Genomic DNA, 25813 nt, shown 5'->3' with positions numbered 1-25813 from the left:
TGCCTGGGTCTCAGTCCCAGTTTTAATCCAGTTCCGAGTCTTGCCTTGTCCTGCCTGTGCTCCAGTTCTGGCCCTTTGCCTTGCTTTCCTTGCCTCGTCTGGATCCGGTCCTTGTCTTGTCTACTGTGCCTTGTTACCTCTGTCCTGCCTTGTCTACTCTCCTGGTTTATTCTAGTCCTGTCTTGTCTAGTCCAGTCTTGCCTTGCTAGACCTGTCTTGATCTGACTTCTGCCTTGTGCAGCCCAGGTGACTTGTCTGCCTCAGCTCTGGCTGCGGTCCAAGCGCTCACTATCCCTGAACTCTGTGACAGATTGCAAAGACCCCCGAGGCCGTGACAAATTCTTAACATTCTATTTAGAGATCTCAGCTCAATGTGTGGCAGTAGTCAAAAAAGCAATGTATTTTCCACAGTGATTTCTTTCTCCTGGGTGATGACTTCTAATACAAATACCAGCATTGTTTACCTAAAGTTAGGATTATTTTTCTCCACAAGTATCACTTTGCACTAGTCCACACTGAATTTCATCTGCCATTTAGATGCCTAATTTTCCAGTCTCACTAGATTGTAAGCCCTCTGGGGAAAGGGAAATTCCTAGTGTTCCTACACATAAAGACACCTTGAGCTACTATTGAAAAAGGCATGAGCTAAATACACATAAACAGATTCTCCTGCAACTCCTCACAAGTGCTCAAGATTTTAAAAATTTGAATAATTTTGGGTCATGTGAAAACTAAAATGCCTCTCTCATTGCTTCCTTTTCCAGATCATTTCTAAATATATTATTTCCATAACAAGATATAGATATGATCTGTCAGAACCTCACATAATTTGCTAGCCCTCCTGCCTCTTTATCCAACAAGACTGTGCAGCAGAGGATCTTAGATATGAGATGCAAAAAAAGGCAATTCTAAAACTAGGTACTCATGGGTACACGCCCCTTTGCCAGTTTAAATGCAGAGAAAATTAGTACTTTTGGCGCTATTCTGTAAGGGTGTGCAAGTGCTTTGGGGGGGGGGGGGGGGGGGGGAACATATGGGTGGTAAGTTATGCACACTCTTGCTGCACTTAGGCATCTGCACTTAAGCCAGGTCTATGGCAGGTGTAATTGCAGACTCCTAAATGTAAAGCGCACCAATGCAGGGCTAGGCTAGTAATCTATAACATAAACTGGGTGCCCAGAGACTCTTACAGAATAGGGCTCTCACCACGCAGCACTGGAGTGTGTAAAAGGAGGCGCTCACTTACAAAATTGCCACTGGATCCTAGGCTACTGAGTATTCGGGGTCCTGAAACCTTCCTTGGTAGTTTAATTATTGTTCCCTTTGTGCGAGTACATATATGTATACAATAAATTAACTTACCGTATCATTCCGGCCAAAAAATGTATAAACAGCATACAAATAGTAATCAAAGAGCTGGGACATGCAGTGAATTACATCAAATGCAATTGGTTTCAGAATGGTCATCATCTGCATGTATTTTCCTTTAAGAAAGATAAAGAAAGTTCATTAGTCAATGTAAACAATCACTGGAATTTTACTGTAGACTTGCTTATGAGTACAAAATTATATGTATTTGAAATATATGACAGAACATTACAGCAAATACTGTCATGTTTTGTAAGGCTTTTGAACATGTCACATATCTTCATCTATAGAAAAGCCAGGATTCAAACAGGGCATCAAGACAAAAGGAATAGATTGGAGTAGACAGTACAGGGTATATTCAAATAATGAAAAGAAAAATGGTGAATAAGTGATGAGAGGTGATCATGTCAAAAGAATGGAGCAAGATACATTCATGAACAAGGTACATACCAAACAAAGAGACAAAAAGGAACTTTCAGAGGCAAAGCAAAGGGAACTTGAAGCAAGTGTGCTGCGGCAGCTAAGAAAGGAAATAGAATGCTAGGTAATTATTAGGAAAGGAATGGAAAACAAAAGTGAGGACGTTATAATTCCTTTGTATTGGTCCATGGTGCGACCGAACCTCGAATATTGTGTTCAATTCTGGTCGCTGCCATCTCAAAAAAGATAATAGTGGAATTAGAAAAGGTACAGAAAAGGGCGACAAAGATGATAAAGGGAATGGGACGACTTTCCTAAGAGGAAAAGCTGAAGTGTCTAGGGCTCTTTAGCTTGGAGAAGAGATGGCTGAGGGGAGATATGATAGAGGTCTATAAAATAATGAGTGGAGTGGACGTGAATAGTTTGTTTACTCTTTCCAAAAATACTAGGACTAGGTGGCATGCGATGAAGCTATACGAATAGGAGAAACTTTTTCTTCACTCAACATGTAACAAAACTCTGGAATTCGTTGCCAGAGAATGTGGTAAAGGCCATTAAGCTTAGCGGGGTTTAAAAAGGGTCTGGACAGCTTCCTAAAGGAAAAGTCCGTAGACCATTATTAAATTGGCATGGGAAAATCCACTGCTTATTTCTGGGATAAGCATCATAAAATGTATTGAGCTTTCTGGGATCTTGCCAGGTATTGGTGACCTGGATTGGTCACTGTTGGAAACAGGACACTGGGCTTGATGGACCTTTGGTCTGTCCCAGTGTGACAATACTTATGTACTTCTTACTGCTAGGAGACTCCATTATCAGAGCATTAACTTAGGAATACAGTTCAAAGGACCCAATCTAGTGACGTGTCTTCCAGGATCCTCAGCTACCAGAAGTACTGACCAAATACTGAACTTGATCCAACAGGAGAGTAAGGATTCTAATACTGATGTTGTAATCCACCTGAGGACAAATAACCTGGCCAACAATAACAAGTTTAGAACACAGAGAGCATTCCAGAAGCTTGGAGAGGGACTGACGTCTTTGGTTCGCACTGCAGCTTTTTCTGAAGTTATTCCTACATGTGGGAAGGGAGAAGAGAGTGTAAGTAAAACAGAGGAATTCAATAGGTGGCTCAAAGTTTGGTGTAAGGAAGAAGGTTTCAGATATATAGGAGGATGGGGCAGTATATGGCAAAATCATGGGCTATACTGTAATGATGGGCTCTACCTTTCAGTGACGGGAAGAAGGATCCTTAGGGAGAAATTCAAGCAGTATGTTTCTAGACATTTAAACTAGAAGGTAGGGGTGACAAAAGGAAACGAAGGGCTTCACAAAGTCACCCCCAGAAAAAACCTGATGCGTTACAGTGGTAACAGAAATCCTGCAATGAGGATTACAATTTGCATTACTGCCACCATACCCTTGAATCCGGCATCATTTCCTCCACTTTGCCCTAGTCCCCCCTTCCCAGTCATATTTTACCCCCCTGTGAGCCCCGTCCTCCGAACCTGCCTTAGATTGCCAACAGTAGCAGCACTCCACTCAGGCTATCTACAGCCGGACCTACAGTGCCTTTCCTCTTCCAGATCCCGCCCGCCAAAAACAGGAAGTTGAATCAGGAGGGCGGGATCTGGTAGAGGAACGGCACCACGGGTGGCCATAGACAGCCTGAGTGGAGCGCTGCCACAGGGCCTTGCTGCTTCAACTGTGGAGAACAGAAGCAGAAGTAAGAAAGAACAACTGGAGGGACGAAACGTGTAGTGGGGAATGGGGGAAATGGCAGCGGGCAAAGTTAGCCCAATTCATTTTATGATGGTTGCTGCTCTGGCTGGACCCTGCTTCTCTCTTTTAGCGATTTTGAAGGGATGAGAAGAGAGTTGGTAGAAAAGGGTGGCCAAGAAGACAGTAAAAGAAAGAAAAGAGTCTGAGAAGAAAAAAAAAAAAAAGAAACACAAACTACTTCAGTAAGTAGTAGTAGTAGGAAAGTAGAAAATTGCAGTGGAGTAAAAAGAGAAAAACTAAGGACACAAATCTTAGTAAAAGTTTGTGATCATAAATTTGTCACATCTCAAAAATGTATGTTTAAATGGAAACTAGTTTAGCAGTCTCAATATTATACATCATAGTATATTTTTTTCAGTTTATAAAATGTATAATAATGGTCTAATATTAAAATTCCTTAGAACTGCCTTTAAAAAAAAAATCTTGGCACTATGCCATAAATAGGCATTGTTGTTGGCAGGGCAGTTAACTGCATAGAGCTGAAATCTAAAAGAATCCTGCATTAGGGCTATTAATCTGAAAAGAAATGACATGTTTTTCATTTTCCCAAAGTAAAATCATGCCCTGCTTGTATCAAAAACAATTACATTAAATTGTTTTGGAACAATTATTGTGGGTATCTTTAACAAACCATTAAAGTTGTGGAAGGAAAAAGCATCAGAAGTGAACTCCTGTGTGGAGTTCACTTCTCAAACACCAGACTTTCAAGGGCAATCACCTCATTGGCTGAAAATCCTTTCTACAAATTTAAGATACCCACAAACTATTGGTGATCTGATCAACAAAAATGTAATGTCATTGTTTTAGTTTTTGCTACACGTAAGCCAAGATTTTACTTTGGGTTGGTGCGCGCGCGTGTGTGTGTGTGTGTCTGATTTTCAGTGCCCAGCACCTGAACCTTAGCATCAATTGTATTGCCTTTGGAAGAGTCATGTGCTTATGACTAAACTATGTTTATATGATTGACTAAAACTGCTGCATTCATGTCATGTTCAAAAGTAAAGGAATTAGTTACTGTAAACTGGTAACTAACCAGTAATTAACTACATTCCTAGATGGGTAATTTAATTACCATAATTAATTATTTTAACCTGAGAAGTAAAAGAAACTGTAATAAATTACTCTTGGTGGGTAATTGGCACAACACTGCACCTTAATGGGATCCTGAAAGAGTTCAGCAGAATCGTTCAAAGGGGCATATATTTAGTACAGCCAGCTCAGCATTAGCCACAGTTATCATGGCTAATACCCATTTACCTTCACTTTTTGACTACTGTGATTAGTATAGCTGCATTTTTGTTTATCAGTATCACCACTCTGTTCTCTTAAAGTACTGCTAGAGATAAAATGTATTCTCTTAGCTACCTTCATTTTACATAAAAACATTAGGATCTTCTTTTTAATGGGGTGATTTATCCCATTCACATTTAAATAAAAGAACTGAAGGTTATTAGTCATCTAGCAAGTCTAATGTACACTCAAGTCCACTCGTCTCACCAGACAATCTATATACCCTTCACTATGATAACAATATAACACTTGTAGCTAAGCACAGTAAAAGGGAAACAGATAGATAGAAAGATGCACACAGATGAAACCGTAGTTAAGGGAGAGACAACAATAAAGTAATCATGATATGTAAACAGACTGAAGCTCAGTCAAGCAACAGAAACAATAACCATATGGGGGTCACAGGGACAGTTATTTGCAATCCACATAGAAACCTGCCACTAACCCCCTAATTTTATAAAAAGTACTAAAAAATGCATGTGCAAAATGAGATGCACGCCCAATTTGCACGCACATTTTAATTGAATGATCTAATTAGCACCAATAACTGGCTTTTCAACCAGAAGTTACTGGTACTAATTAGATTCAAATAACATTTACATGCATAAATTTAGGCACAGGATGCATGCCTAAATTTTGCATGCGAGTTGAAAAAAGGAGCACAGAAGTGGAAGGGCCATGGGCAGATCGCGGTCATCACTTTTAGTTACGCACGTAATTATAAAATAAGGGGGCTTTGCATCTAAATATAGGTGTGGGCATTTGCACCACATTTTTGTTGTAGACATGATCCCTGGGTTTAAGTGCTATTCTATAAACCGTGCCTAACTTTAGGTGTGGTTTATAGAATATCGATATGCACTTTTTTCCTGAACCATTTATAGAATTCCCCCCAAAATGATCAGTGGTAGGTTATATATTTATTTAAAAATTTGTATTCCGCCTACAACTATGTGGAATACAACATACAGAATAAAACTCGCAAAAAAGAATCTCAATTTACAATATACAAAATTAACATGTTAACCCCATGCCTGCACAAAAAATTACTCTTCAATTAATCCATTAGTGCCCAACGTTCCCATATGGGAATTTATTATGGGAACATTGGGAACTAATGGGTTAACGAAAAGATGCCATGCTGTCACATAGTCTTAAAAGCCCAGGTAAAGCATTTCAGGTCTGCAGACCAGCAAGTGAAAAAACTGTATTCCAGGTACCAGCATGTTTCACAGAATGCGAATACCGAGTTGTCAACAACATTGTATGCTCTCACCTCAAGGCCCTTACAGGCCGATACACCACAATTGCCTCTTTAGGATACCAGGGAACAGAGTCAGCATATAATGCCTGATGAATCAAACAAGCAACCTTGTAGAGCACCCTAAATTGAATGGTGTATAGATGACATGTTAAAAATGAGTCAGACCACATAACCATTGTGCTGCAGCATTCTGAATCATCTGCAATGCCTAAATCCTGGATTTTGCAATACCCATATACATAGCATTGCAGAAATCAATTTGAGAAAGCACCATACTCTGCACAACAGACCTAAAATCAGATTTTGGTAACATAGGTTTCAACCTGTTCAACAGGTGGAGATTAAAAAACGAAGATTGAACTACTGACAATATCTGATCTTGCATAGATAACTGGGAATCCAAAATCACACCAAGTACTCTCATCTTGTCTTTCACTTCCAAATTAGATTTATCCACATACACAGACCATCGCAGCAAAATCTCAACGCGCCCAAAAAAACATCTATTCTGATCTTTTCAAATTCAAAACAAATCTATTGGAATGTATCTAATCCTGAACTGCCATCATACACTGGTTCAACTTGTTTTGCAACCCAGTCAAACTTCCCTACCCTGGGTTGGGGGGGGGGAGATCATCAGCATATATCCTGTATTCAACCTGTAAATCATTGAAAACCTTACCCAAGGACGTCATATAGATATTAAATAACAAAGCAGAGGGAGCTGAATCTTGTGGAATCCTCTAGACATTGTCACTACTTGAGATGTCTGTCTTTTACTAAACACCTGAAAAGATCTCTCCTTTAAATAAGAAGAGAACCAATTTCACACAACACCACTTACTCTAATCTCCTTCAACCAAAACAACAGTAAATCGACATCCAACGTATCAAAAGCAGCTGACACATCCAGTCAAACCTTCATCATTTCCCTTCCTCATCACCTCCAAAGATGACAACAACAACAAAATTTCCACACTATGACCAGCCCTAAAACCATATTGGTGCTTATCCAAACACTCCACACTATCCACAAATTCTACCAATTGTTTCAAAACTAATTTCTCAATCACCTTCAAACAACCGGAACCACAGACGCTTAGTTACCCAATACTGATGCATCCAAAGAATCACCTTTTAATAATGGCTTCACTGTGGACAATTTACATTTTTCAGATACCTTACCCAGAGTCAATGATTTATTCACAATCAAAGACATCACAGAAGATACAATAGAAGAAAAACTCCTAACCACTATGTTAGCGCAAGGATCCACCAAAGATCTTGTCAGAGTTGATGATGAAGCAACACCTTCTACCTCATTTTCACTGACTAATCTAAATTCTGTCCAAACATCACTAGACCCCACATCATCACTCAAAGCCAGAGGAACACTACCTACTATCAAACTATCCAACATTTCCAATTTCTGAACCAGAAAACTCGCAAAAGCATCTGCATCTGGACCCCCTACAAAATCATCACATACATGACCTTGTACCAACTGTCTTACCAGAAGGAAAAAGTCTTTTGGCATATTCATAGCTGTTTGAATCTTAGTTCTATAAAATTTGTTCTCCTCCTCACAAAACCACAAATATTCTGTCTACCTAAACTTTTCAAAATCTTCAATATCTCTAGATTTCTGCCAAAACCTCTCACTATGATGTAATTCCCTCCTTAAGTAAAAAACTGCCTGAGTTTTCTAGGGACCCGGCTTATAGACATCCCTGAAACACACTTCCTTCAAAGGTGCTACATACAGTATCCAAAGCCTGATAAAGAGATACATACTACTCTCCTAACAAATCATCCAACAAACTCTGCTAGTCAAAAGACAACGGTGTCCACGCCTTCTTCAAGTCATTAACCTCAAAATTTGGTCTCATCAAGTCTTTCCTCGAAACAGCCTTTGCCCTAACCAAATTGCCAGAGATACACAGGGGGAAAAAAAAATTACAACATGATCTGACCACCCAACCTGATTAATCATTGGAAACTGACAAAGTTCCTGCACTAAAGAAGGAGAAAAAAAAATCCAAAGTATTTCCTGTCAAATTTGTAGAGACATTAATAATCTGACAAAAAGGCAAAGCCTTCAACATCCGAAACAACACAAGTTCAGAAACATATAGCACACCCTCTTCCATCTGAACTAGTACATTAAAGTATCCTAAAATACAAAGCTTATCCAAATTAATAGGCAAACTACATTAAAAAAAAAAAAAAGGAGAACAATCACCCCTCAGCAACCCTGGTAGACTATACACCAAACAGAAACTCAAATTTTCTCCAGTCAATACAAACATTTCACCAAAATCTGTCACTTTTGCACAGTACAACTTCAAATCCAAAACTTTCGCATAATAATCAAAACCCCACCCCCACGTCTATACTGTCTGCGTGCACACTCCCAGCAAAAACCAGATGAAGGCAAAGTCAACTAGTCACACCCTGATAGATGTGTCTATATGCAAGAAAAATCAAAATTCCTTACAGTGAATTGTATGATATTTGCAAAAATTCTATTATAAAGGAGGACAAGACCGCAACAAACTGTGGCATAATCTCTATAGATGATGTGAGCTAGTTTTTTGACTCACTACAGCCAACAGTTAAAACAGTCATCACAGGTCAAAAACGTCCTTAAAAAATAGTGTCTCAAAAAACTTATCACAATGAATGTGCAACTCAATCAAATTCTTCATAACACACTAGGATAACATTCATCAAAAACAGCTGTTGTGTAGATAAATCTTTTTCATCCAAGTCGTGTGTAGAGAGAAAGCAGGGATGTCTTTCAACAGCTGTTTTTATGTTTGACAACACAAGATTGAAGACATAAGAAAAGTGTTATCCTCGTGTGTTATGAAGTATTTGATTTAGTTGCACATTTATTGTGATAATTTTTTTTGGGACACCATTTTTTAAGGGGGTTTTTGAGCTGTGATGACTGTTTTAACTGTTGGCCATTGTGAGTGAAAAAACTAGCTCACAACATCTATTGAGATTGCGCTACAATTTGTTGAGGTCTTTTCCTCCTTTATAAATACAATTATTGCAAGTATCATACAGTTCACAGTAAGGGGTTTTGATTTTTCAATTGATTATTTAAGGTGAATTAGATCCTATTTTTGTTTTCCAATATATGCAAAAAGATACGGGGTTACAAATCCATAGCAGTGCGCCAACCCTGAACATGCTACCTAATTCACAGAAAAAGTAAATTTAGATTGGGTCAACCTTCAGCATCTTCAAATCTTCACAAAGACACTGGCTACAGCACACTGTGACTATTGTATGTGACAATCCAGCAACACAGAACTGGAAGGAGACACAAGTACACAAATATGAAAAATTCACTGCAGTAGAGGAGGAGCCTTGTGCATCAAAGAAGTTCTGCAGCTCCCAGGGCTTCTCAAAATTTCATGCCATATTGAGTAGGGTGAGAAAGTCGAGCTGGGAAATACAGCCCGTACTGGGCCCTGAGGGTTTTAAACTGTGGCTTCATATTCAAAAATTGATTGAGTTTAGAAGCTGTTGACTTGGCAAGGTCAGCTGCAATAATAATCTGGTGGTCTTGCCAAATGATAGCTTTTGCCTTCGCTTTGGTCAGAAAACCAAGCACCTTTTGGTATCTCAGAACCTTAAAAGACCTCAGTGTTCCAAGCTGGGTCGAAGAATACCATGAAATCTGATTAGCCCTCTGCATTTTAAAAAGCATAGGAAACTGCAATTCAAAAAATGCTGGTATAAGTTCTGTATGAATTGTATAGGGTTATCACCTTCAGCTCCTTCTGGCAACACAAAAGTATGTACATCATTTCGCCTGCTGCTGTTGTTCGCATCTTCAAGCTCTCTGCCTAGTACAGCAATGCCTTTGTGGTTTCACTCAACTTACAGGGCCCTCCAGTGCATTGGTGTGATATCAGTAAGCTACTCTTGAAAAGTGGATATCTCTGATTTAATCATCTGAGTGGCATCTCTGGTGCTTCTGAGCCATCCTTTCCAAGCTAAACAGCTCAGCCATTACTGAGGCCAAAAGATCTTGTGGATCTGCTGTTTGGCATCATCCTGAGCATAACTATTGGTTTCTATTTGTCTCTTAACTCCTGCAAACATGGCAAATGACATTTCAATCTCATTTTGTTTGCCTGATGCCATTTTACTGCTCCAGTGGGTGTGATGGGGCATAAAATTCTGATGAAAACAGAATTTTATGCCCCATCTGGCTAAAACATAGCTTGATGGCAGATTATTGGTATTGGGGTCTCCAGTTCAGTCTCTATATGGCCATTTTAAATTGGCTCCACTGTATTTATTTTTCAATTTTAAAATGTGGTATAGAGATAAACTCCATATTTAACCACACATTTCCAGGAAATATATGTCTGGAAATCTATAACAAATTCCTTCTCTTTCTTAATGTTCCTCAGAGACAGTTTTTGATCACTAATAGAGAAAACATTTCTTTCACACTCTCCAGTTTTTCAGATCCATTTTTTGAACAAGTATTTACTCTAGGAATTAAATTGTTTTTACACTTTCAATCATATAGTCCTAGTTTCTTTTACTGTTCCTACCACATTTGTGGGTTGGTAGTAAAAGAAATGAATTATTTAAAAGCCAGTCTAGCGCAGACTGCAGGAACAAAGGGTGTGTATGTGTCACCTACTGAAGTCCATATTAGGCTAATATCCTTAATACTGTAGCAAGTTTTAAATTATTGAAAAACTCAAAAACACTAAGATGGAGTCAGCAGTCCAGCAGCGAGAGGGGTGCTATCCAGTCTTTTGCATTGAGTGTCACATGTATGATTATCTCCCAGTTCGTGAGATGTCATATGTGTGTGCACGATGCAAAGAGCTCCTAGCTCTTAGAGAACGTGTCCGTTCTCTTGAGGCTAAAGTAGCAGACTTGGTGGAGCTGAGGGAGACAGAGAGGTACATAGAGGAGACCTACAGGGATGTTGTAGAAAAGTCCCACCTCCAGTCTGGTAGCCCTTGTGCTACCCTGGAGGAGGGAGGTCTCCTAGAAGGAGAGCATCACCCTGGTGAAGTAGGAAGTACTCCTGTAGCCAGGACCTGCCCACCAGGGGATGTACTATCCTCTCGCACCGAGGATATGTCTCCAAGTGCTGCCCAGGAGGGAAAGGTTAGGACAGCTGTTGTAGTTGGTGATTTGATCATTAGGCATATAGAAAGCTGGGTGGCTCGTGGATGTGAGGATCGCCTGGTGACTTGCCTGCCTGGTGCGAAGGTGGCGGACCTCATAGGATTCTAGATAGTGCTGGGGAGGAGTCCAATGACGTAGGAAAATGTGGGAGAGAGGTTCTGGAAGCCAAATTTAGGCTCTTAGGTAGAAAGCTCAAATCCAGATCCTCTAGGGTAGCATTACGTCAGAAGAAGGCGGGACACAGCGAAGAGAAGCGCTTTTACTGGCTGGGAGCGCTTTCACTGACGCTGCCGGACTGGAGGTAAATTTAAAAGCAAAAAAGGAAAGGGATCGATGATCGATCGTGGGAGAGAGAAGAGGGCGGGCAGGGGAAAGAGGGACATGGATGGGATGGCAGGGCTCAGGGAGAGAGGGGAATTGCTGGATACATGGGTGAATGGAGGGGGGCAGGGGAGAGAGGAGAATTTGTTCGGCCCAGGGAGAGGAGAAATTGCTGGAAATGGAGGGGAAGGGAGAGGGGAGAATTACTGGATGTGGATGGAAGAGGGAAGGGCAGAGAGAGCCAAGGATGGACTTGGATGGGATGACAGGGCCCAGAGAGAGGAGAAATTGCTGGAAATGGAGGGGAAGGGAGAAGGGAGAATTACTGGATGTGGATGGAAGCGGGAAGGGCAGAGAGGGCCATGGATGGACTTGGATGGGATGGCAGGGCCCAGGGAGAGGAGAAATTGCTGGAAATGGAGGGGAGGGGAGAGAGGAGAATTGCTGGATGTGGATGGAGGAGGGAAGGGCAGAGAGGGCCAAGGATGGATGGGATGGCAGGGCCCAGGGAGAGGAGAAATTGCTGGAAATGGAGGGGAGGGGAGAGAGGAGAATTGCTGGATGTGGATGGAAGAGGGAAGGGCAGAGAGGGCCAAGGATGGACTTGGATGGGATGGCAGGGCCCAGAGAGAGGAGAAATTGCTGGAAATGGAGGGGAGAGGAGAGAGGAGAATTGCTGAATGTGGATGGAGGAGGGAAGGGCAGAGAGGGCCAAGGATGGACTTGGATGGGATGGCAGGGCCCAGGGAGAGGAGAAATTGCTGGAAATGGAGTGGAGGGGAGAGAGGAGAAATGCTGGATGTTGATGGAGGCAAAATTGTTGAATTTAAGGGCTGGATCGGAACACTTTGAAGGCAGATGCTGAAACTGGAGAAAGGATAGGGACAGGGGGCTACAGATGGTAGACAGAACACATAAGGACACAGGAGGATGGTGGACACGGTGAGAGAAAAAATATCAAACGGAAAGAAGACACTGCATAAAACAGAAGACACTGGGACCAAAGCGAATAGAAAAACTAAATGATCAGACAACAAAGGTAGAAAAAAAGTATTTTATTCAGAATTTATTAATTGGAATATGTCAGCTTTTAGAAATGTGCATCTGTGATATTTTGCATGTAAGTTTCAATTTTTCTAGTATTGCTGCATGCTGAGTCTGACTTCTTGAGGTAACTTTCCATTCAGTATTTTGCCTTCATATTTGTTGTCCTGCTAGCGTGTATTATTTGCAGCCTTTTTTTTTTTTCCACAAGGTAGTGTATTGGTGTTTTAGAGCCTGGTGTAATTACAGTTCTGCCTTTCCATGCATAAGGTTGTAGCTCGTCCTGTCCTTGGAATTAGTGCTGTTATGGTTTGGTAAGGTTCTGACTGTGTTTTTGCACAAGTTTGTGTATAGTGTTTTGCAGTGGAGAGATTGTGTGTCCGCACCTCTGACCCCCCGGGGTTATGAGAATTTGAACTACTAATTGTGGACTTGAACTGAATAATTTCTTGGGAGGGGGGGTTTCATGATAGCATTCTGCTTATTATTTCAATCATTTTTTTCTGTACAAGTTTAGCTTCATTTGTCTTTATTTGAAATTTCATAAATAAAAAATTTTCTAAAAATTGAATACTTATCAATGGGTGGGGCGGGGGCGGGGCTAGGATAGGGACGGGGCGGGGCTAGGATGGGGCCCCACCAAATTGGTCTGCATAGGGCCCCGCACTTGCTAAGACTGGCCCTGCCGACGAGAGAAGGAAAAATTCTAGACTTGGACCTTAGTGGAGCGCATGATCTGGTGAGGGACGTTATGGTACTGGGGCCGCTTGATAACAGTGATCATAATATGATCAGTTTTGATATCAACCTTGAAGTAACTATATACAGGAAGTCAAATACATTAGCGTTTAACTTTAAAAGAGGAGACTATGATAAAATGAGAAGAACGGTGGAAAAAAAAAACTTATGGGATAACTGAGAGGGTAAAAACTGTACAACAGGCATGGATGCTGTTCAAAAATACCATCCTGGAGGCCCAGGCCAAACATATTCCACAAATTAGAAAAGAAAGACGGAACTCCAAAAGACAGCCGGCCTGGTTGAAAAGTGAGGTGAAGGAAGCTATTAGGGCTAAAAGAAATGCCTTCAGAAAATGGAAGAAGGAACCGTCTGAAAATAACAAGAAGCAGCATAAGGAGTGTCAAAGCAAATGCAAGGCGCAGATAAAGCAAGCCAAGAGGGATTACGAAAAAAAGATAGCATTAGAGGCAAAAAAACATAGTAAAAAATTTTTTCGGTATATTAAAAGCAGGAAGTCGGCAAAAGAATCGGTTGGGCCGCTGGATGACCGAGGGGTAAGAGGGGTGATCAAGGAAGATAAAGATGTAGCAGAGAGATTGAATGAATTCTTTGCTTCGGTCTTCACCGAGGAAGATTTGGGTGAGATACCGGTGTTGGAAATGATATTTCAAGCGGACGAGTCGGAGAAACTTACTGACTTCACGGTAAACCTGGAGGATGTAATGGGGCAGTTCAGCAAACTGAAGAGTAGCAAATCTCCTGGACCGGATGGTATTCATCCTAGAGTACTGATAGAACTGAAAAATGAGCTTGCGGAGCTACTGCTAGTGATATGCAATTTATCCTTAAAATCGAGCGTGGTACCGGAAGATTGGAGGTTAGCCAATGTAACGCCCATTTTTAAAAAAGGTTCCAGGGGAGATCCGGAAAATTATAGACAGGTGAATCTGACGTCGGTGCCGGGGAAAATGGTAGCGGCTATTATTAAAAACAAAATTATAGAGCACATCCGAGGACATGGATTACTCAGACCGAGTCAGAACGGCTTTTGTGTGGGGAAATCTTGCCTGACCAATTTACTTCAATTCTTTGAAGGAGTAAACAAACATGTGGACAAAGGGGAGCTGGTTGATATTGTGTATCTGGATTTTCAAAAGGCGTTTGACAAGGTACCTCATGAAATTGGAGGTTCATGGAATAGGAGGAAACATCCTATTGTGGATTAAAAACTGGTTGAAGGATAGGAAACAGAGAGTGGTGTTAAATGGGCAGTATTCACAATGGAGAAGGGTAGTTAGTGGGGTTCCTCAGCGGTCTGTGCTAGGACCGCTGCTTTTTAACATATTTATAAATGATTTAGAGATGGGAGTAACTAGCGAGGTAATTAAATTTGCTGATGACACAAAGTTATTCAAAGTCGTTAACTCGCGACAGGATTGTGAAAAATTACAGAAGGACCTTACGAGACTGGGAGACTGGGCGGCTAAATGGCAGATGACGTTTAATGTGAGCAAGTGCAAGGTGATGCATGTGGGAAAAAAGAACCCGAATTATAGCTACGTCGTGCAAGGTTCCACGTTAGGAATTATGGACCAAGAAAGGGATCTGGGTGTGGTCGTTGATAATACACTGAAACATTCTGCTCAGTGTGCTGCTGCGGCTCGGAAAGCGAATTGAACGTTGGGTATTATTAGGAAAGGTATGGAAAACAGGTGTGAGGATATTATAATGCCATTATATCGCTCCACGGTGCGACCACACCTTGAATATTGTGTTCAATTCTGGTCGCCGCATCTCAAGAAAGATATAGTGGAATTGGAAATGGTGCAGCGAAGGGCGACTAAAAGGATAACGGGGATGGGACAACTTCCCTATGAAGAAAGACTAAGAAGGCTAGGGCTTTTCAGCTTGGAGAGGAGACGGCTGAGGGGAGACATGATAGAGGTATATTTACTACTACTACTATTTAGCATTTCTATAGCGCTACAAGGCGTACGCAGCGCTGCACAAACATAGAAGACAGTCCCTGCTCAAAGAGCTTACAATCTAATAGACAAAAAATAAATAAAGTAAGCAAATCAAATCAATTAATGTGAACGGGAAGGAAGAGAGGAGGGTAGGTGGAGGCGAGTGGTTACAAGTGGTTACGAGTCAAAAGCAATGTTAAAGAGGTGGGCTTTCAGTCTAGATAAAATAATGAGTGGAATGGAACAGGTGGATGTGAAGCGTCTGTTCACGCTTTCCAAAAATACTAGGATTAGGGGGCATGCGATGAAACTACAGTGTAGTAAATTTAAAACAAATCAGAGAAAACGTTTCTTCACCCAACGTGTAATTAAACTCTGGAATTCGTTGCCGGAGAACGTGGTGAAGGCGGTTAGCTTGGCAGAGTTTAAAAAGGGGTTAGACGGTTTCCTAAAGGACAAGTCCATAAACCGCTACTAAATGGACTTGGGAAAAGTCCACAATTCCGGGAATAACATGTATAGAATGTTTGTACGTTTGGGAAGCTTGCCAGATGCCCTTGGCCTGGATTGGCCGCTGTCGTGGACAGGATGCTGGGCTCGATGGACCCTTGGTCTTTTCCCAGTGTGGCATTACTTATGTACTTATGAGTTTTAAGATAACTACCCAAAACAAGAAAGCATCTTCCCCCATCCTGCACATTTGAAAAACTACAAATAAGAAAAAAATTGAGTTTTAAACGTCTTTCAAATAAATTATACACAGTCAGAAATTTGGATATTTTATAAATACCTCATTTTGTTGATTATATGTAGCTACAGCTGTTTGTGTTATTTGGCATTACTACTACTACTGCTCATTTCTGTATTGCTACTAGATATACACAGCACTATAAAAACAAACATTAAATGCAGAAAGACCGTAAATGACTACAAAAGTGTAAAATATTTCCAGGCTGAAAACTATATGTACTATAAACCATGCTTTCACAATGATTAAGAGCCCTGTTTACTAAGCTGCGCTAACATTTTTAGCACGCTCTAAGCATTAGTGCATGTTAATCATGTAGATCCCTATAATATTCCTATGGGCATCTACATGATTAGCATGCGCTAATTTTCAGCATGTGCTAAAAACGCTAGTGCACCTTAGTAAACAGGACCCTAAAAGTTAAAATCCTAAGAAACACATTAAGACTAACAAGCAGAACAGGATTTAGGTTCAACTATCAGTAATACAGCTTCAAACCTGACCAATGTAGGCAATATTGGGGAATTCATCTGTTATGAAGAGGTATCGAGAAACATACATGCATGTAGAAACTTGGATTTGAAAATCCTATTGCTTACATGGAAAACTACATTTTTAAGAAAACAAAAATGTGCTCTATACATAATTGTAAAAGTAAAGAATGTGATTTTCCTTTTATTAATGTTTAGTAGAAGACTATTTTAAATAATTCACAATTTATAACAGTCTATAATTCATAGATAAGTAATCATAAAACACCTCTACTTACCAACAAGTCTTATCACATTCAGTGTAGTATTGGTTAAGATTGGTGCGTTCACCTTGTTCAGGTTATAATCTGATCTTTTCCTGCTCCTTAGTGTTTCTCGAGAAACACTTAAAAAAAAAAAAAAAAAAGGACAGAACGGTTATTCTGGGTAATCTAAGTCAGGCCGATAGTCAAAGGCATTAAGTTTGTCCCTATCAGGTGCTAACTGCATAAATTTAAAAAAAAAGCACTTATTGTACTGGAAAACTCAATGTCTGGCCAAACCTTAGCCACTTACATTTAGGCTAGGCCAGGGGTGTTCCAGGGGGAGAACAAAAATTAATCCAGATTGCAACAATATTTAGCTACTATCCAGATTCCATTTAGGTGGACTCACAAGCAATTCTAACTCAGGGGCTCTTTTTTTCTGAGTTACTAAATGGGTTTAGCACATCCTAACATAGGATTTTCCTGCACACTAAGCCCATTTTATAGCGCAGCCTGTAAAACAGGCATTTTTTCATTTGTTGAAATTCTGGCTGTGTGCTGAAGTTAGCAATAGCATGCAACTATTTAAAAAAATTAATGTGGGGGCACTTGCCAACTACTACTTAGGAGATGCTAAGGGATCCCAGTCAGCATTATTCAGTTAGCTACCTTAAAAAAATACAAAAAAATAAATACTGTGCATTTAGTGCATGCAAATAGCAAAACTAACACAGAAAGGACACAGTGGAGATCACCATTAAAGACAAAGCAGCCACTGAACGAACAGGCGTCAGGTGCCATGGAACCCCCCCCCCAAAATTTCTCACTGCTGCAGCAATTGAGCTGTCTCCTTCCCCCAGCTTCAACAATCAGCCCAGTCGGGCATCCCCTTCCTGCGATTTGGCAGCATCTCCCTTCCCAAGACCCCACGGTCCAGTAGCTCCCTGCCCCGGTCTAGCTTTCTATAAGCGCCTCTCTCCTCAACCAGTGGCTGGCAGCATTAGCAATGTATTTAAGGCTGCCTGCGCCATCTTGGAGGAGCTTTCCCTTTGCCGCATCCTGCCCCCCACCCCACTGATGTAATTTCCTGTTTCTGCAGGGGATGGACGCAGAGGGCTGGAAGAGTGAGGAGAGATGTTAGACTGGAGGCAGAGGGAAGGGAGGAGGGATGGAAGATGCTGAACTTGGAGAGAATATAGGGAGACTGAAGGGAGATGTTGGATATGGATGGGGGAGGTGAATCAAAGGTTCGTGAGGGTCAAAAGTGAGGAGGGGTTGTATAAGTACATGAGAACATACGGAGGAGGAAGAAAAATGTTGAACACAGAGTAAATTGGGAGAGTGCAGATGCTGGATATGGGGAGAGATAAGAGAGTGCAAATGGACACGTGGGAGGTGGGTATTGGGAGACAGGAGATTCTTAACACTGGATGATATAGGGACGAAGGAAGATACTGAACATGGGTATATGAAGATGGAGGGGAAATGCTGGACATGGGGGACCATAGGGAGATTTTAAACACAGGGGCACATAGAATGATGGAGAGGAGATGTTGGACACTGGGAAGCATATGGAGGGGGGATATAGGGAGATAGAGTAGACAGGAGATGCTTGAAATGGAGGGGAACACAGATGGAGGGGAAATGTTGGACATGGGGCATAGGAAAAAGGACAGGAGAGGTTGGACACTGAGAAGGATAAGGAAAGAGTGCAGATTTTGGAGGTGGGACTTGAGAGACAGGGGAGATGCTAGATGGGGGGGGGGCATAAGAAGATGGAGGGGAGATGCTGGACACAGGAGAGAAAGAGGGGAGATGCTAAACAGGGCGAGAAAGAGAGGCAGATGTTAGAGAACGGAGAGAGAGAGGGAGAAAGAGATGATGGACACAGGTAGGAGATGGAGAGAGATGCTGGAAACAGTGGAGAAAGAGAAATGGGGATGTTGGCATGGAGAGACAGGGAAAGAGGGAAAAACACTTGTCAGAGGAAGAGCTAGCAAGAGAGGGCAGACACTAGATGGAGGAGAGTGAGGGAGAGAGATGCTGGACACGGGGAAGTTACTGAAAGGAGTGAGATGGGGAACGGTGGCTAGGATGAGGGAAAGAAATGAAAAGCTGTAGGCAGATGCAGTAAAAAGAGTGACAGTGAGAAGTGGATAATAAGGAGGAAGGTGAAATCTTAATGGATAGAGAGGGAAAATTAAATGGAAGCAAAATGAAAGATAGAGATCAATATCCAAGATGGGTGTAGGAGAGACAGTGAGGAAGACACAAGGGAAGAGAAGACGCATCAGATGGATTGGAGACCCTAAAATGAGTGTTAAGAGAAGAAAGAGGAAGAGCAGAAACCAGAAACTAAGACCAATAAAATTAGAAAAATAAAATGGGGAGAGAAAAAAAGGTAGAAAAATATTTTCAATTTAGTGATTTGAATATGTTGAACTTTGGAATTTACATCTGCCAACTTTATATTTTGCACAGTGCTGAGGTAGTTGCATCTCCTTTTTCTCTGGTATTGTACTGCATGCAGGGGCTTCTTGGGAGTTCAGTTTAATTTTTGTGTATATATTTCTATTTTTAATATATGGTCAATTATTCTGTACTCTCTGAGAGTCTACAACAACCTCATGGGGGGTGTCGAGAAGTCAACCCCTGCCTGGACTCCGGTGAAGCTTCCTCCACCGACGGCGAGAGGGAATCGACCTGGGTGGCAACAGATGTCGATGCCGCAAGCGGCACAGAGGATGAAGACCTCACCACAGGCTATGGCCCAGAAGCCGCTTCTGCAGTTGGTACGGAAGGTGCAAGCACTCCCGACACCGAAGCAGACTAGCGCAGCAACCCTTCGAGAAGCTCTGGAAGAAGGGCCCTGATGTGCTCGTCGAGAACTTCCATCGGAAAAGGCTGGGAGGCCGGTGCAGGAGTCAGTGGCAGAATCTGAGGGGGCTCGAGAGCCAGTACCAGGCTTCCAGATGACCGACACATCGGCACTTCCTGTATGGAGAGTGAGCGGTCCTCCCAGTGCCGACGCTTCTCGGGTGCCGACTCCCTCGGCTCCCCGGAGATCTCAGTACCATGCATGGAAGCAGAATGATGATGGTGCTTCTTAGCCTTCACTTGACGCCCGTCATCGAGACTCCTCGGTACCGAAGAGGAGGATGTGGAATCCTCGCGCCTCCTCGGGGCCGGGTCCGACAAAGGTCGGTCCCGGGGGGCCTGAATAGCAGTAGGCTTCGAGATAGGTGTTGACCCACTCAATGCCTCGCTGCTCCCAGCACGATGTGGTCATTCGGCAGCCATTACCTGAGCTCTTGATGTTGCTACTTCCCTCGATGTTGATGCCGACGTCGAAGGACCGGACCGAACAGAAAAAAGTTTCTTCATCAAAAGACACAGCTTACAGGCAAGCTGGCAGATTGTTGGGCCCAAGGCACTGGAGACACCACGCGTGGGGGTCGGTACCCGAGATGGTCCGGTTGCAGTGAGTACAACGCTCAAAGCCGCTGGGAGTCTTCGACGACATGGACTGAAAAACAGCGGCTGCAAAATTAAAAGGCTCGATCTTGCCAAATAAAAAGGCACAAAAAAGGGAAAAGAGACTCGGCCGAGCAGCCTAAAGGGCAGCTGCGACAAAAAAAGAAGGAAACTTTAAAAAGGGAGAGAAAACCTAATAAATAAGGGAAAAAAAACTACTTTTTTTTAAAGAAAAATAAAACAATTTAAAGCAGAAAAAGAAAAAAGGGGAAGCGGTAAACGCATAACCAAGTCTCCTGAGCCGAAAAAAGCGCAGTCCAACAAAAGACGTGTCATTTCGATCGCGGATCAAAAGAAACAAAGGAGGGCACGCTCGCGTCGCAGGCGGGAAGCCGTTCGCGCATGCGTGGTGTGTTCGGCCCGCACGATGCAAGGTTCTAGAAGACTCTGTTTTTGCTTTGCAATTGTTGCCGGTCTCCTGGGCCGTCGCGGATGACGACCCAGTTGTGAGTATAATCCAGCCTGCTTGTCCTCGGAGAAATTTAGTGTATTGATGTTCTAGAGCAGGGGTCGGCAACCTATAGCCTGTGGACCGAATGCGGCCTGTGAGACCATGGGAAATACACACAGAAAATGTCAACTACAGTTTTGGCAATTTTATATACTATATTTAACAAATATTTTCAGAATAGTCACTCTAGCAGTTTGTCTCCATTGTTTTTTAAATTTTTTACTTATCTATTATAGAAGATCTACGGAGCTCTGTGCATTTTTGGTCTGCTAAGGATAGTACTGATATTCATGCGGCCCTCTGTGTATAAAGGTCGCCTACCCTTCTACTAGAGTCTTCATCAAAATGATGCCATTGACTCCTAGTGCAGTCTTGGAGTATTACCGCCAGGGGGTTCAAGATGAAATATAAGGGCAGGCAGCCACCAGTGCAGGAGCAAGTGGGGATTGAATCTGTCCTTGTTGCCCCCGGTATCCCTGGAGTAATTCAGGGTTATGTATGTGGGCTGGCTAAAAATAGATGGGGGGGCACTGAAGGAAAAGCTGGCTCAGGGCACCACAGTCCCTTGAGCCAGCCCTGGAAGGCTCCCTCCAAACCCCTACTGTAAACATCAGCAGCAGTTGTAAAAATAATATAGAGAAGCGCGGGACCATTTTCCTGTGCGTGCTGCCACTAGCTCTTCTGGTCGCGCCTCCTGTTGTAAACTTCCTGCATTGGAGAGGGCATGACTGGCAAAGCTAGCGGCAGTGCATGTAGGAAAGAACCGCTACTACCATGTAGGAAAGAACCGTTACCACCCCCAAAGCAGGGAGAGGCAAGTGAACCTCTCCCCACGGGGAGCTAGCAAGAAAACAGCAGGACAACTCCCGGCCTGCCCGGCGCCTGACCTCGCCCGCCAGCCTTCTCCCCTGGGAAGCCGTAAGAACTCCAATTGAGCTACTGTACGGGTCCCGCCAGGCAAGATCGCCTGCACAGCCTGCCCGACGCCTGCTTTTACGCACCAGCACACCCCTACCTGGAAGCAGACCGAACCCCCCTTGTGCAACAGCGCAGGCTCCGCCTGACAAAGATCACCTGAACCGCTCTGGACGCCCAACCATTCCGAACCACCCTGGACGCCCTGGCTTAAACCTCCACCCATCAGCTCACTCTGAACGCCCCAGCTCAAACCTCAGTTAAATTTCCTACACTGCAGGGCTTTCCTTCACGGCCTGCCCGATGCCTGCCTTTACCCACCAGCACACCCCTACCTGGAAGCAAACCGAACCCCCCTCGTGCAACAGACCACCTGAACCGCTCTGGACGCCCCGGCTTAAACCTCCACTCGTCAGCCCGCTCCGAACGCCCCAGCTCAAACCTCAGTTAAGTTTCCTGCACTACAGGGCTTCGAGGGGAACGGTGCCGGGACGAGAGCAGCGGGCGGCCGTCTGCCCGAGGCCCGGTGCATGGCGGTACAGCCCGAAGCTACTGCCTTTCCCCAATTCTTGTCCCCATCCACTGGTGCAGCCCCAGAGCTGCTGACTCCCGACGACCCGGACATCGCACCCGAGCCCAGACCATGTGAAAGGACACCTTGAATGACGTTCAACCGAAAAAAATAAATAAATAAAAGGAAAACACCTACCGGTAAATGTTTAACAGATTCCTACCTCAACCACTGCTACAGCTCATAGAATCACGGAGATTCTGTGCCCTGAGGAACACTTCTAAACACCTGACTGTGGTTCCTGGAATTTGTTCCTGTTCTCACTGGCACTCCATTAATTTCACAAGATCTAATAGTGAGTCCTTGATGCCCGGAACACATTGAAGCCATAAGAGTCACGAAAACGCTACGCCTTGGGGCAACACTCCTAACTCACTTGACTGTGAGTAAATCATTTATATTTAAAAAAAAAAAAAAAAAAAAAAAAAAAAGACACAGAGATCCAAGCCCTATCAAGCACCCTATAGAACGCAGCCTTCCAGGAACCCAAATTGATCTAATATCAAAATACCTTCAAATTACTACTAGTAATTTACTCCTTATCACTGATCCACCTAACACTAACTACCCCACTCGCAGAAAGTAACATCATTCCCGTACTACACCATTCCCAAAGACTGACCAGACACACTCTGCCTCATCAAACCGACAACAACCAAAACAAAGGAATATCATCAACATGCGGACAACCCCAATATAAGGGAAAGAACCCCCACAACTAACCCACAATAACAAAGAAGCGACAACTAAAGCGAATGCTACATACCTGTAGAAGGTATTCTCCGAAGACAGCAGGCTGATTGTTCTCACTGATGGGTGACGTCCACGGCAGCCCCTCCAATCGGAAACTTCATTAGCAAAGGACTTTGCTAGTCCTCGAGCGCCCATGCGCACTGCGCATGCGCGGCCGTCTTCCCGCCCGAACCGGCTTGTGTTCGTCAATCCCATATGTAGCAAGACAAGATAAGGGAAGACACAACTCCAAAGGGGAGGTGGGCGGGTTTGTGAGAACAATCAGCCTGCTGTCCTCGGAGAATACCTTCTACAGGTATGTAGCATTCGCTTTCTCCGAGGACAAGCAGGCTGCTTGTTCTCACTGATGGGGTATCCCTAGCCCCCAGGCTCACTCAAAACAACAAACATGGTCAATTGGGCCTCGCAACGGCGAGAACATAACTGAGATTGACCTAACAACTTATCCAACTAACAGAGAGTGTAGCCTGGAACAGAATAAAACATGGGCCTAGGGGGGTGGAGTTGGATTCTAAACCTCGAACAGATTCTGAAGCACTGACTGCCCGAACCGACTGTCGCGTCGGGTATCCTGCTGCAGGCAGTAATGAGATGTGAATGTGTGGACAGATGACCACGTCGCAGCTTTGCAAATCTCTTCAATAGTGGCTGACTTCAAGTGGACTACCGACGCTGCCATGGCTCTAACATTATGAGCCGTGACATGACCCTCAAGAGCCAGCCCAGCCTGGGCGTAAGTGAAGGAAATGCAATCTGCTAGCCAATTGGATATGATGCGTTTCCCCACAGCCACTCCCCTCCTGTTGGGATCAAAAGAAACAAACAATTGGGCGGACTGTCTGTTGGGCTGTGTCCGCTCCAGATAGAAGGCCAATGCTCTCTTGCAGTCCAATGTGTGCAGCTGACGTTCAGCAGGGCAGGAATGAGGACGGGGAAAGAATGTTGGCAAGACAATTGACTGGTTCAGATGGAACTCCGACACAACCTTTGGCAAGAACTTAGGGTGAGTGCGGAGGACTACTCTGTTATGATGAAATTTGGGGTAAGGGGCCTGGGCTACCAGGGCCTGAAGCTCACTGACTCTACGAGCTGAAGTAACTGCCACCAAGAAAATGACCTTCCAGGTCAAGTACTTCAGATGGCAGGAGTTCATGGGCTCAAAAGGAGGTTTCATCAGCTGGGTGAGAACGACATTGAGATCCCATGACACTGTAGGAGGCTTGACGGGGGGCTTTGACAAAAGCAAACCTCTCATGAAGCGAACAACTAAAGGCTGTCCTGAGATCGGCTTACCTTCCACACGGTAATGGTATGCACTGATTGCACTAAGGTGAACCCTTACAAAGTTGGTCTTGAGACCAGACTCAGACAAGTGCAGAAGGTATTCAAGCAGGGTCTGTGTAGGACAAGAGCGAGGATCTAGGGCCTTGCTATCACATCAGACGGCGAACTTCCTCCATAGAAAGAAGTAACTCCTCTTAGTGGAATCTTTCCTGGAAGCAAGCAAGATGCGGGAGACACCCTCTGACAGACCCAAAGAGGCAAAGTCTACGCTCTCAACATCCAGGCCGTGAGAGCCAGAGACTGGAGGTTGGGATGCAGAAGCGCCCCTTCGTCCTGTGTGATGAGGGTCGGAAAACACTCCAATCTCCACGGTTCTTCAGAGGATAACTCCAGAAGAAGAGGGAACCAGATCTGACGCGGCCAAAAAGGAGCAATCAGAATCATGGTGCCTCGGTCTTGCTTGAGTTTCAACAAAGTCTTCCCCACCAGAGGTATGGGAGGATAAGCATACAGCAGACCATCCCCCCAGTCCAGGAGGAAGGCATCCGATGCCAGTCTGCCGTGGGCCTGAAGCCTGGAACAGAACTGAGGGACCTTGTGGTTGGCTCGAGATGCAAAGAGATCTACCAAGGGGGTGCCCCACACCTGGAAGATCTGACGCACTACACGGGAATTGAGCGACCACTCGTGAGGTTGCATAATCCTGCTCAACCTGTCGGCCAGACTGTTGTTTACGCCTGCCAGATAAGTGGCTTGGAGCACCATGCCGTGACGGCGAGCCCAGAGCCACATGCTGACGGCTTCCTGACACAGGGGGCGAGATCCGGTGCCCCCCCTGCTTGTTGATGTAATACATGGCAACCTGGTTGTCTGTCTGAATTTGGATAATTTGGTGGGACAGCCGATCTCTGAAAGCCTTCAGAGCGTTCCAGACCGCTCGTAACTCCAGGAGATTGATCTGCAGATCGCGTTCCTGGAGGGACCAGCTTCCCTGGGTGTGAAGCCCATCGACATGAGCTCCCCACCCAGGAGAGACGCATCCGTAGTCAGCATTTTTTGTGGCTGAGGAATTTGGAAAGGACGTCCAAGAGTCAAATTGAACCAAATCGTCCACCAATACAGGGATTTGAGAAAACTCGTGGACAGGTGGATCACGTCTTCTAGATCCCCAGCAGCCTGAAACCACTGGGAAGCTAGGGTCCATTGAGCAGATCGCATGTGAAGGCGGGCCATGGGAGTCACATGAACTGTGGAAGCCATGTGGCCCAGCAATCTCAACATCTGCCGAGCTGTGATCTGCTGGGACGCTCGCACCCGCGAGACGAGGGACAACAAGTTGTTGGCTCTCGTCTCTGGGAGATAGGCACGAGCCGTCCGAGAATCCAGCAGAGCTCCTATGAATTCGAGTCTCTGTACTGGGAGAAGATGGGACTTTGGATAATTTATCAC

At 43.8% G+C, this 25813-nt stretch overlaps 1 protein-coding gene across 7 annotated transcripts in view; it reads right to left on the bottom strand.

The window, feature by feature from the left end:
* VPS50 (VPS50 subunit of EARP/GARPII complex) overlaps nt 1-25813 on the bottom strand; it is a 463388-nt gene that overhangs the window by 129300 nt on the left and 308275 nt on the right. For all 7 annotated transcript variants that reach the window (XM_030200504.1, XM_030200521.1, XM_030200476.1 and 4 more), the window contains 2 exons: nt 16890-16996; nt 1363-1484 (listed from right to left, as the gene is read on the bottom strand). In XM_030200504.1, the coding sequence (XP_030056364.1) occupies nt 1363-1484; nt 16890-16996 (229 nt within the window). The remainder of the gene's footprint in view (nt 1-1362; nt 1485-16889; nt 16997-25813) is intronic.

The sequence above is a fragment of the Microcaecilia unicolor genome, chromosome 1 (assembly GCF_901765095.1).
Source record: "Microcaecilia unicolor chromosome 1, aMicUni1.1, whole genome shotgun sequence".
In the NCBI taxonomy this organism is placed as follows: Eukaryota; Metazoa; Chordata; class Amphibia; order Gymnophiona; family Siphonopidae; genus Microcaecilia; species Microcaecilia unicolor.
Note: the sequence above shows the minus strand (reverse complement) of the source record. Positions and strands in the feature narration are given on the sequence as shown.